The sequence below is a fragment of the Carex rostrata genome, chromosome 12 (assembly GCF_964058835.1).
Source record: "Carex rostrata chromosome 12, lpCarRost1.2, whole genome shotgun sequence".
Lineage (NCBI taxonomy): Eukaryota > Viridiplantae > Streptophyta > Magnoliopsida > Poales > Cyperaceae > Carex > Carex rostrata.
The window spans coordinates 10,389,331-10,402,293 of record NC_135929.1 but is presented as its reverse complement, the minus strand read 5'-3'; the positions used below and the strand labels follow the sequence as shown (position 1 = coordinate 10,402,293).

Sequence of the window (12,963 nt, the reverse complement as noted above, 5' to 3'; positions counted from 1 at the left end):
CTTTGTTCCCTTGTAAAAATGTTGAAATGTGAAAACATTTCTGAGTGTGAAAAATGGGTTGTGGATTGTGAAATTAAAATTGAAATGAATATAAATGATTTTTGGATATTAATTTTTTTTTTTTTGCATTGTACCTAGTTGATTTGGTTTAAAAAGCCCAAGTATGGATAGACACTACAACAAAGTAGACATTTTTTGTGAGGAAAAAAACGCATTTATCACGGTCGTCCGTTGCAAAAAGTATCATCGTAAAAAAAAAAAACTGAACAATGAAAGTAGTTCATCGCAAAAAGTCATTTTTTTATCCTCACGAAAAGTGTCTCATTCTTGTTGTGAGATGTGGGATACACTGACAGAAAAAAAAATCTCCTTTGTAAATAAAAACGAATATGGTGGCAATACAAAGAGAGAACACCATAAATGAGAAAGAAATAAAGATCAACTAACACAAAAAGCTTCAACCAAATTGAAATACATACGAGTCTTTCAAATGCTGTTAACAACCTAATGTCAAAGCACAAAATTAATTGCTGTTAACAACAATATACTTAATAGCACCTACTAGACCTTCACATACAAATAATCTAAAATTACAATGACAGCTTCCACCCTTGACCCTCACTATCTCTCTCTCTGTCTCTGCAATAGCAAAGGGTTCAAATCATAACAATTAGAAAATATTTTCAATGCCAAAAAAGGAGAAAGGAAAAGAACACCAGAACTCAGAAAAAAGAACTCACATTTCAATTTATCTTGGTCCAGTTATCATCATATAAGCAGTTCCATGGCACGACTACTACTGGCACCAACACGGTTCCTGTTGTAAGTGCCGGCGGAGATAGTTGATGGGTAAGGCCCAGGGAAAGGGTTAGTTGTGCCAGGATTGACTGACAGGTGGTGCCTAAGGTGCGGATTTGTGTTGAGAATTGTGTGTACATTAAAATTGTAAATTGGTAAATAAATTGAACGGATATATATATCTTAATGCGGATCACACGGCTCAGATCAGACAAGAAAGGATGCATAAAAGTTGGATGTATTTTTAGTGCTTAGTTTTTTGTTAATGATGTGAGAACTTGGGTTATCTATATGACAAGAGTTGTTTATTATTTTGAACTTGGGGTTATCTCCAAAAACTGTTGACTAATTAAGAGCACAATAATTATTTTCTTTCTTAATCAATATTTTAGAATTAGTAAACTTAGAAATATAAACATTAATAAAAAAAAGGAAAAATTGGTTATTTGCCACTCCAAAATTAGAAATTGTAATAATGCACTCCAAAGTTAGTTAATTTTTAATTTTTCCACTCCAAATAATTAATGACTAAAATACCCTCATCTTCTTCTCCTCCTGCCTCCACCCATTGAGTTGAATCGCCTGGATCTGGGGCAGCCCAAAACTCCCAGCAGACTGCCTGGCCAGGGGACAGTCCGCTAGGGACCAGCTCACCTGGGCCATGGGCAGTCCACTAGGCCCCCTAAAATATACCCGTGAGGCCGTGACCCCCCCCCCCCCCCACTCTCCCTCTTCTCTGATTCCCGTGACCCCACCCCTCTTTGCTTCCACTCCGCACCAGAAGAGAAAAAAAAAAAAACTACGGCGCCGCCGGTGCTCCGCCCTTGCCTCCGTCGCTGCTCTGCCACATCTCTTCTCTCCCTCGCTCGCTGCCACTGCTCCATTTCTCTCGGGTAAGTTTTCGATTCGATTGAATGTGATTAAGTTGTGTAATTGTTGAATTCGATTCGATTTGATTCAATTGTGATGAAATTGTGTAATTGTTGAATTCGATTCGATTCGATTGTGTATTTTATGCAAATGTGGTTAAGTTGTGTAATTGTTGAATTCGATTCGATTCGATTATGAATTGCTCGAATTGGTATAATGTCACGAATTGCGGGAATTACGGGTTATTAATAAATGCTATTAAATTGCGGGAATTGTGGGATTATAATAATAGTTGCGGGATTAAATTTCGGGATTATAATTGCGAAAATTGTGTATTTTTTTTTGTAAGCTTGTAGAAGACAAAAGGAAGTTTTATATCTTCAAATGGAAGTATTGTGTGATCATATAAAATATGTCATTTAGTCAGTGTTTTAAATAGCTATAGCAGTTTTGGACCTAGAAAGCTAAGTTACAAGGTAAAACTGCGCTAATCGAGCTACATCCGCTATAGCGTGTAGCGCGTAGCGGAAATAGCGGTCCGCTATGCTATATGGGCTTATGATTTTGCAATTTTAATGGGCCTTAATGTCCAGATGGGCTTTTTTTTACTTTATCAAGCTATATCAATACAATGGAACATGTGCAAGCTATACCGCTATATCAATTAAATTTTGTATCATGCATTAATATATGGTAGTGGTATATTTTGAATATAAAAATATATCGATAGTTTTTTAATTAGGGATATTTTGAATGACAATTTGAACTTTGTATTGGTTCAATATGAATATTAGAACTTCTTAATCAATTTGATGTTTTTTTCTTGATGAGACATGTTAAAAATATAAAATATAATTTTCGAAATAAAACAAACGCTATTTATGGTAGCTTTCGCTATACCGGACTAATTCCTTTTGTATTCTCTTAGTATCATTTGTAAATAGGAACCTTTTTTAAGAGGATACTGGTAAATGTATCTGTTATCACCTTTGTTGCTTATGTGCACCAGTATCTATTGATGAAATAGGCGAACAGTATAATTAAATGGAACTATAAATTGACACCACATTTTTTTGACAATTAGGGTATCTATAAGCAAATATAATGTAAAATATAATCATATTTTGCATGGTTTTATGTTATTAACCTATTTTATGCCATGACAAACAGGGTAATAAATAATTAAGAGTAATTTGGACAAATTCCTTCAATAGCATGTGCCATGTTTACATGAATGGAAGAAAACCCAGAAAATGGTGAAGAAATTAAAATGGTCAACACTTTTTGATAAATTTCATGTTTTAATTTGGTTGACACGAAAGAGGAGGTAGCACAATTGACTAGGAAAAAGTCATAGAGTTGTTGTACCCAAAGGTCGAGAGTTCGATTCCCCCTCACGACTTCGTAACTTCTGCGAAAATTTGCAAAAAAAACTTGGTTGACACATACAAAGAGAAAGAGAAAGAGGTTAATTGCTTAGAAATTAAGCCCATTAGAAGTCCAATTGACTTACCTAGGCATGCAACTATATATGTTATGGTTCATTAGCCCAATAACGACCCATCCCAGCTCAAGCTTCTCTTTAATAATTCACACACGAATCCCAAATGTCAAATGTAGTTTAAGAAAAACATTTGATAATAATTTTTTACTTTCAATTCTTCCTAAATCTTAAATGTCATTTCTTTCATTTTCTTAATTTACTGTAATTTAGAAACAATGTTAATCTTTCATTCTCTTCTCATTTCCTTTTATTTTATACTTCATCTTTCCTCTTTGATGATATGGAAATTTATTACTTGAGTGACTAGTAGGGGTGAAAACAGATCGAATACGGACCGGATAGTGATAAAATCATATTCGTATCCGTTTTTATTTTCCGGATACGAATCGGATATTAATCAGATGCGAATCGGATATTAATCAGATACGAATACGAATCAGATATTAATCGGATACGAATCGAATATTAGTCGAATACAAATACGAATACGGATATAAATCGAATTTCTAATTCGGATATATATATTACAACAAGATTGTATAACATCAGTGGAGTGAATTAAAAATTTTAATTGTAAAACAACAAGTATCCACATTTGAAATCAGAACAAAACTAATTAACTAATGTGTTATTTAATAAAAATAAAATGACCCATCATAAACAATAAATTACATCAAAACTCAATTAATTAAATGAGAAAATAATTAAAAAATGATTATTAGTATTTTTGAAAATTTATTATGGATTTTTAAACCTAAGATTTAACTTAATGAGAGAAATAAAAATTCAAGATGTTGTTTGAATGATGATGGGGTCTCATGACAGGACTTCTCACTCACGGATGGCCACACAGATCCCACCTCTTAATTCTCCTCTCTCTATTTTTATTACAGGCGGACCCCACCTATATCCGAATATCCGAAAAATTATTCGAAAAATTCAAAAATCCAGATATCCGAAAAATTATCCGATTATCAGAAAAATATATCCGAAAAATGAAAAATTCAAATATTCGAAAAATCAACGTATCCGGATTCAGATAATTATCCGAATCCGTATTCGCTACCGAAATTAAAACCGAATTCGTATCCGTATCCGGATAAATCATATCCGTATCCGTATTCGTATCCGCAAATTATCTATATCCGACTATCCATATCCGAAAATTTCGAATACGAATCCGAATTCGGTCGGATAATATCCGACCCGTTTTCACCCCTAGTGACTAGCCATTTGTTACTTTCTACAATCATCGTTTTCTTTAATTTGCTGGGGCTTATAAAATATTGTACTTGAATAATTTTTGTAGTAAAAATTTCTTGTATATGTAGGAATTCTGAAAATAGCATGTAAAATTGAGATTGAGTGGTATATATGGAGGGTTAATTGAGTGCAGGTTTAGTATATGGATGTTAAATTAATGAATATGATACGGTCGAGATATATAACAGGATTTCGTATGATCTGCGCACACTTATTTTTATTCATTAAATATTTGTAGTTCTCTAATGAATAGGGAATAATTACCCTTTTCACTGTCAAATCATATATGTTCAGGGGCATGGTTAAAACTATATATATATTCCTTCCTTTCGTTCCTAGGGTACCTTTTTCCTTTTGATTTTCACTTTGATAACGCATGGCCCCGAGTAAGGGGAGGTAGCACAATTGGTCAGGAATAAGTCCTAGAGTTGTTGTACCCAAAAGTCGAGAGTTTGATTCCTCCTCACGACTTTGCAACTTCTGCGAAGATTTTCAAAAAAAAAAAAAGATAACGCATGGCCCCACACAAATCCTTCATGGCATGGGCATAGTATATATATATATATATATATAATTAATATGCCCCTTCACCCTTTCCATCTCATCTCATCTCTACATTCATACACACTCAAAGAAAAAGCACACAAAACCTATAAACTTAGCCTTAATTATATTCCTTCTTGGTTTCTTTTGCCTTGAATAATTAATTAATTAAAGAAGAAATAGTATGGAGGGGAGAAGAATCAATACCAAGGTGTGACTGGTGAGCAAGATAAAAGCAGAGGGTTAAGTTGTTTGATTTCATGAAAAAGAATGAGTCCAATATATACTAAATTTTGAGATCATATATATATATAATTATTTTATTTTTACACCAGATCATTATACAATAATTAATTTTGCAAGATAAATATATAATTGTAATTCCAAAATTATTGTAGATGTGGGATTTCTGAAAATATATAGCAAGTAAAAGTTAGATATAGGAATTCTAGCTGAAATACAATTGCTTTCATAATTAAATGTATGCACAATTAATTTCTTTCATAATTAAGAAATACAAACTATTTAACACATGCAAAAACTGTTGTCAGTTTCATGCATGCTGATTGCATTTGCATGGTACATAGAAATTATAGTACGCATAACTTTGCTTGGTTGACTAATATATATATTTTGTTTTGTGAAAGGTTGAATGATATATATATATATATATATATAACTATAGGATTTTTTTTTTAATATGTGTAGATTATTCTAACATTGATAATTAAGGTCCCACATTATGATGGCCCACATTAATGATCAATGTATATAAATACAAATGTTAGAGGTCGTTTTGTTCAAGTCCAACCAAATCTCTTCCATTAATTCACCAAAAAATATTAATGGCAGGAGAAGCCCACATAGTTGTAGATGTCGAATCCCCTCCTCTATCAGAATCAATACAACTTGAATCCTCTCTTCTCTCAGCGTCCTCTCTGCAACGTGAACTCCACACATTATCGGGCAATGCGAACGAGACGGTTCAGATCTTCCGCAAATCAAAACCACGTAGAACTTCTTGGGATGTCGAATCCCCTCCTCTATCAGAACCAATACAACTTGAATCCTCTCTTCTGTCAGCATCCTCATCCTCTCTGCAACGTGAACTCGACACACTATCAGGCAATGCAAACGAGGCAGAGAACTTCACCATCTTCCGCACACCACAGAGCATTTCCCAAAGCAAGAAGAATCTCTTTGAGCCCTCTGTCATTCCATCGGCCCATTCCACCATGGCCAAAAGAACCTCCGAGCCTTGGAGGAGCAAAAAAGGCGGTTCTTGCGGGATTTCTTGTCCCGTAACTACCACATAAGTTTGGATGACTGTATATCACAAATGAAGTTGCTGGAAAAGAGAACACGAAGGTGTTACAGTGAGACATTTGATGATCTTGACAGCCATTCATTTGTCGAGATGATGCTGCTTGACGGATGCTTCTTGCTTGAGTTCTTCTTAAAACTATATGAAGGAAGAAATTTGGATTCAATTCTTGAGGTTGGTTGGAATTGTAAGTTCATAAAACGTGATTTGCTACTTCAAGAAAACCAAATTCCCTTCTTTATAGTTGACAAGTTGCAAGAGCTGATTGGTATTAATCAAGAATGTAGAATGCTTTTTGTTAAATACCTTGCTTTCTATTTCTTACCCAAAGACTACATATTACCAGCCCGTAGGCCTCCAGCTGAAACTCCAGACCCTCCATCTGAAATTCCAAACCCACCAGATGAAATTCCAGACCCACCATCTAGACTTCATCCTCGATCTGAAATTCCAAACCTACCAGCTGAATTAATTCCAAACCCACCATCTAGACTTCATCCTCGATCTGAAATTCCAAACCTACCAGCTGAATTAATTCCAGACCCACCATCTAGAGCTGGACGTCATCGTCGATCTGAAATTCCAAACCTACCAACTGAATTAATTCCAGACCCACCATCTAGAGCTAGACTTCATGGTCGATCTGAAATTCCAAACCTACCAGCTAAAATTCCAGACCGTGGAGTTGCTGCAATGCCAGACAATCTAGCTCAAATTTATGAAATTCCAGATCCTCCAGCTGAAATTCATCATTTGGTCCATCTCTATTACCACTATTTAGTGCCCAACCCAGAGAAAGCAGTTGTATTGATTTCCAAATCATTTGATCTTACCAGAATGTTCAGTGCCAATAGAATTACCAAAGGCTTGCTTAATCGGTTTCGTTCAAGGGTGCTCAGAGGAAGACCTCCTCATTCGACTTCTGGAAGGTCATTAGTGCCATTGCCGGATGGTACCGGGAATTTATCCTCGATGGTGATCCCTTCTGCCACTGAGCTCAAAGAAGCGGGCCTGAAATTCACACCAAAATGCAACCCAAAACATATGCTCGACATATCATTTGAATATGGTATCTTAAAAATCCCTAGAGTAACAATCACCGATTTCACTAAGCCTATTTTCACAAACCTTTTAGCATTTGAACAGTCAAAATATGGCAAAGAGAATTTACCCTTCGGAAGGTTCCTATCATTTTTAGACAATCTTGTCAACACACCAAATGATGTGAAAATATTACAAGAGTGCGGAATCATTGAGAACTGGCTAGGCAGTGAAGAGGAGTTGGCTAATTTCATCAACCAGGTCACCGAAGGTAATTTTCTTGAGAGCAATCACTATTTGGTTGAATTATACACAGAAGTGAACCGATACGCTGAATCAAGCTGGCACAGGAATCGAGCAAAATTGATTCGTGATTACTTTAGCAGTCCGTGGGCCACAATGTCTGTCGTCGCTGCTTTCATACTTCTAGTTCTTACATTAGTACAATCTTTCTTTGCAGTTTTTGCCTACGTCCTTCCCCCGAAGCCATGATACTTTAACTTTCAGTACTATTCGGAGCTTCTAAATTGAAAAAGAAAAAAATGATGTTACCATGTATGTTACTTTTATCTTACAATGTATGGTTGGAAGGAGTTATTTCTTCATTTTTTTTTTTTCTTCATTGTTTGTCAATTGTAATTCCTTTTAGTGTGGTATCTTGTATGTCTTTTGTTTTTATGATTTGCTACGAAGTTTTATTCATAAGTACCTTGTAACTGTGCACTATATATATCTTTGGATTTTTTTTTTTTTAATGCAATACATATATCTATTTATTTCCAATTTCACCTCTTGAAACATTATTACCACCGATTTTATTTTAATATCCAATATTAAATAAAAAATAATACAAATGTCCAAGTATTATGGAGAATTTTAAAAATATCCCAACCGCCAAAAACTTCGGCAGTCAGAAATTCAATTTTACTTTCTGAACATTAAACAACAGTTTTTGATAAATTTAAAATTTTAACTTAGTTGACACAGAGAAAGTGAGAAAGGTTGCTTGGGAAATTAATAAGTCCATTTTAGGAGAGTCCTATTGACTTTGGCATCTATGTTTAACGACCTATAGTGGATAATAATAATAATAATAATAATAATAATAATAATAATAATAATAATAATAATAATAATTATAATAATTGTTCCATTCATATATATAAACCAAGGTATATATTGTCTTTGTGGTATAAGAAAAACATTTGAAAATAATTTTTTAGTTTTCAATTCGACCTAAATCTTTCATTCTTTTTCGTTTCTTTACTGTACTTTGGAAACAATGACAATCTCAAAGACATGCTATCCCAATAATTAGGTAACCATAATTCAATAATATTGCAATTGGATGATCAAGATTACTTATTCTTTTTGTTCTGTAGTACATTTTTCTTTTAATTTTCTTTTCTCTTTTGTAAATTTGAAGATTTAATTATTCGAAAGTGGTGGAGCATAATGGCACCACAAGGAAATGGTGAAATACTTTAGCTTTTCGTACTGTGGACACCCATATGTTTCATTCCTTACTTAACCTTTCCTCTTTGATGATATGGAAATTCATTGATTGACCAACAAGCCATTTGTTACTTCTGTAATTTGTTGGGGCTTAAAAAATTATTGTACTTGAATAATTCTTGTAGTAAAAATTTCTTGCATTTGTAGGATTTCTGAAAATTGCAAACATATCAAATTATTGCTCTTCTGATAGATGGACTCAATTACGGTGTCTCTGACTTTGCCTATATATGCTGCATGCATGTATTCTATAGTTTGCAATTTCATTCCATTTGTAGCCTTGAAACATTTGTTAATAATTTCTTTTTCTCTTTTTTCATGATGTATAATAAATTGGAGCTTGATAATTGATCTGAAATAAATCTCCGAACGTGTTTCTCAAATAGTTTACCAGTTTAACAGAAAAAATCTTCCAATATTATATTACTTCTATTTTCAGCACTAATATTCAAAATTTTAAATCTTTATTTATAACATTTTAAAAAACTACTCAAAAGCATTATAAGATTTGATTTTCTGAAAATTGCAAACATATCAAATTATAAGAAATTAAGAAGTTGAGGACCCGCTGGAATTTTGGATACTGGAATGCGACTCTAATAATTATTTTCTATTTTTTATGCAATGATCATTCAAATTTACTGAATATACTTTTGTTTTTCAAATTTGAGAACATTTTATGCATTCCATTTTGTAATGCGCTAAATTTCGTTCCATATTTTCAATTTCTGATAAGTTCTATGAGCGTAATTCGGGCAACCTGCTTCAAATCCTATCACTTCAACAATCTTCTCCACCAATCCAATAATACAAGCGAGATATTAACCTTGTGCACACTCGGTAGATTGAAAGATGCCATTAACACCCTCTTTTGTACCCCAGTTCACCATTTGCCTTCTTCCACCTACTCCGTTCTTCTCCAGCTCTGCATCGACTCGAAAGCCGAGAAGGAAGGAAGATGTCTTCATAAGCACCTATCTGCTATTGGTTTTGTCAAAGATGTGAATTTGAGCACCAAGTTTGTGATATTTTATTCCAGAATTAGAGATGGTTTGAGTGCCCGTCGTGTGTTCGATGAAATGCCTGAGAGAACTATTGTGACTTGGACTGCCATGATTTCTTGTTATTCACAAAGTGGGTATCCGAAGGAAGCATTGGAGGTCTTCAATTTGATGCATTGTTCGGGGGTTAGACCGAACCAGTACACTTATGGCAGTGCATTGCACGCTTGTTGTAGTGTTGGTTGTCTGATAAGTGGAGAACAGATACATGGTTGTGTAGTGAAGAGCCGATTTGCAGGGAATTTGTTTGTGCAGAGTGCTCTCATGGATATGCACTTGAGATGTGGGTCGCTCAAGAACGCTCTATTCTTGTTTGATGAAATGCCAATTAGAGATGCTGTGTCCTGGAATTCTATTATTAGGGGAGTTTCAGATCACGGGCTTTACGGCGATACTTCCAAATTGTTTGGTTTGATGATAAGAGACGGTAAGGTATAAACTTTACAATAATTATTATTCCATCTCTCATGCTTGATTAATAAAACCGAGTTTTAAGTATTTGACTATTTGCTCTCTTGAAATCGCAACAGGGGTAAAGCCTGATCATTTTACCTTTGCCAGTATATTGAAAACCTGTGCTTCGATCAAAATTCCCTCCAATGTTGACATAATTCACTCTTTAGTTGTCAAGTCGGGTTTCCAATATGACCCGGTTACCACTGGATCTCTCATTGACTCGTATGCTAAATGTGGAGGCATATTGGAGGCAAAAGCGGTGTTTCACACAATGGCCCAACCTGATTTAATCTCGTGCACTGCACTGATAACTGGTTGCTCGAATGACAAAGAAGGTTGTAGAGAAGCTTTAGGGATTTTCAGTAACATAAGCCGGTTGGGGTTAAAATTAGATGGCATTATTTTATGCTCCGTGCTTAATATATGTGCAAATTTAGCTTTCCTTGATACGGGGAGACAAATACATGCAAGTGTAATAAAATGCAACATGCTTAATGACGTGGCACTATGGAATGCCCTGATTGACATGTATGCAAAATCCGGGGATCTTAAAGATGCTCGCCACGTGTTCGACGAAATGCCGAGCAGAAATGTGGTTTCTTGGACTTCAATAATGTCCGGTTATGGGAAGTTCGGTTGCAATGAAGGTGCACTTACACTCTTTGCAGATATGGAGAAAGACGGTGTAAAACCAAATGACGTAACGTTTCTTGCAATCATGACTTCTTGTGCTTATGTCGGGCAAACAAAAGAAGGCATGGTTCTTTTTAATTCTATGGTAAAAAGATATAAAATTAAACCAAGAGCTGAGCATTACTGTTCTGCTGTAGATCTTTTAGTGCGTGGTGGTAATTTAGACGAGGCGTTTGAATTGGTTCAGAGAATGAATTTCAAGCCAAATGCTTCAATTTGGGGTGCTTTGGTGGGGGCTTGTGGTGCCCATGGAAATTTGGCCGTGGGGAAGGTTGCCACAAGGAATTTTTTACGATTAGACACCGTAAATTCGATGAATTTAGTTGCACTCTCGAATATTTATGCATCCCGGGGTTTTTGGGAGGAGGTGGTTAAAATAAGGAGGTTGATGTTGAGGAGTTGTAGAAAAGATTTTGGACTGAGTCTATTACCAGACTAATTTCATTTGTAAATAGGAACCTTTTTTAAGAGGATACTGGTAAATGTATCTGTTATCACCTTTGTTGCTTATGTGCACCAGTATCTATACATAAACAGATATTATCATATTAAGCCTTAACCAGCCAATTATGTCATTCTAGCAAATAATATGACTTTGGAAAATAAGATGAACTAACATTAATCAAACCAAAAAAAATTGCCATAGTAAAGAAGAACTCACTTGATCCCATTGTTTGCTTAAAGTAGAAGCATTGAGTGAGTAGAAATACCCTGAGTTTCAAAAGCAAACTATCTAGTAAAAGATTTGTCCCATATATTTAAGTGTGCAAAAGAATTTATAAGATGTAAAATTATATATATACCATCTCGCTCGGCAGTAACAGCCAAATTGTGACGGAACAAATTCGGTTCTTGAACCTGTCCAAAAGAAATGAAAAAACAAAAGAGATGTTAGAGATCACACAAAAAAAAGCCCCAAGGCATGGAATTATTGAGTATTTAATGCTGAGAAAAGGGATGCGGTCATGTCATTTTTATAATTTTGACCAAAAAAAATGGTATTTTGGTTTATTATTTTTTAAATAATGGTATATTTAAAAATTTCAGGTCAAAATGTGTCAGTTCTGGCAGAGGAATGTCACATTATGTGTACAACATGTTTTGTGGTCACGCGTCAGCATGTGTACATCTTTTTTTCTATATTTTATTTTGTCGAAGTGAACTCTAATTTTTGTACTTGTTGTGTCCTAAAAAATTTAATATTATTGTAAATATTAGAAAATATTATCCACGTAGTTACTTTTTTAAATAAAAATAAGATCAAGTCGTAATTTTAAATATTCATAACAAAACACAATTGATACAAAATTGAATGAATGTAAGCAATTTTATTATTCATCTCAGCTATATTTTTTCATAAAATAACTTAGCTACAAATAAATGATCAAATCCAACAAAAACATCACACAACAAGTTCCTTTTCTCTTGAATAATTTTTTTTTTCTTAATTACTACATCATTCCCCAATTAGTTTGCTACATCAAAAATAACATGTCGAGTATACGTAAAGGTGGAGTCACATTGGAACAGGAACAGTGATAAGCTTGGATTTTAAAAATTCGGTATGTTCGGTTTTCAACCGAATTGAAAATTTTCAGTTTTTGGGTTTAAATGAATCGGTTCAGTTGAATTTTTGAATTATTTCGATTTAAATGGTTCGATTCAATTTAAACTTTTGAAAACTGACTAATAGTTTATATTTTATTTGATTCAATCATTACATCATAGCGAATGCCTCCACCAAACTCGTACTGTAATCAAATTATTGCGTTGATTAACTTGATAATATCAATTCACCAATAACCACTCATTAGGTTTCATTTTTCTAGTACCCCTTTCACGAATTGGCATTAGGGGTGCAAACGGATCGGATATTATCCATTCGGATATTCGGA

General features: G+C 34.3%; 2 protein-coding genes across 2 annotated transcripts; both read left to right on the top strand.

Annotated features, from left to right (window-relative positions):
• Window positions 1–6,317: 6,317 nt before the first annotated feature.
• On the top strand, window positions 6,318–7,835 carry LOC144563615 (uncharacterized). Its single transcript, XM_078313097.1, has one exon. The coding sequence runs from the start codon at window positions 6,318–6,320 to the stop codon at window positions 7,833–7,835; it is 1,518 nt and encodes a 505-aa protein (XP_078169223.1).
• Window positions 7,836–9,470: 1,635 nt separating this feature from the next.
• Window positions 9,471–11,507, top strand: LOC144563614 (pentatricopeptide repeat-containing protein At3g20730-like). The gene is made up of 2 exons (XM_078313095.1): window positions 9,471–10,346; window positions 10,450–11,507. The coding sequence occupies exons 1-2, from the start codon at window positions 9,599–9,601 to the stop codon at window positions 11,505–11,507; spliced, it is 1,806 nt and encodes a 601-aa protein (XP_078169221.1). The 5' UTR covers window positions 9,471–9,598.
• The last annotated feature ends 1,456 nt before the right edge of the window (window positions 11,508–12,963 follow it).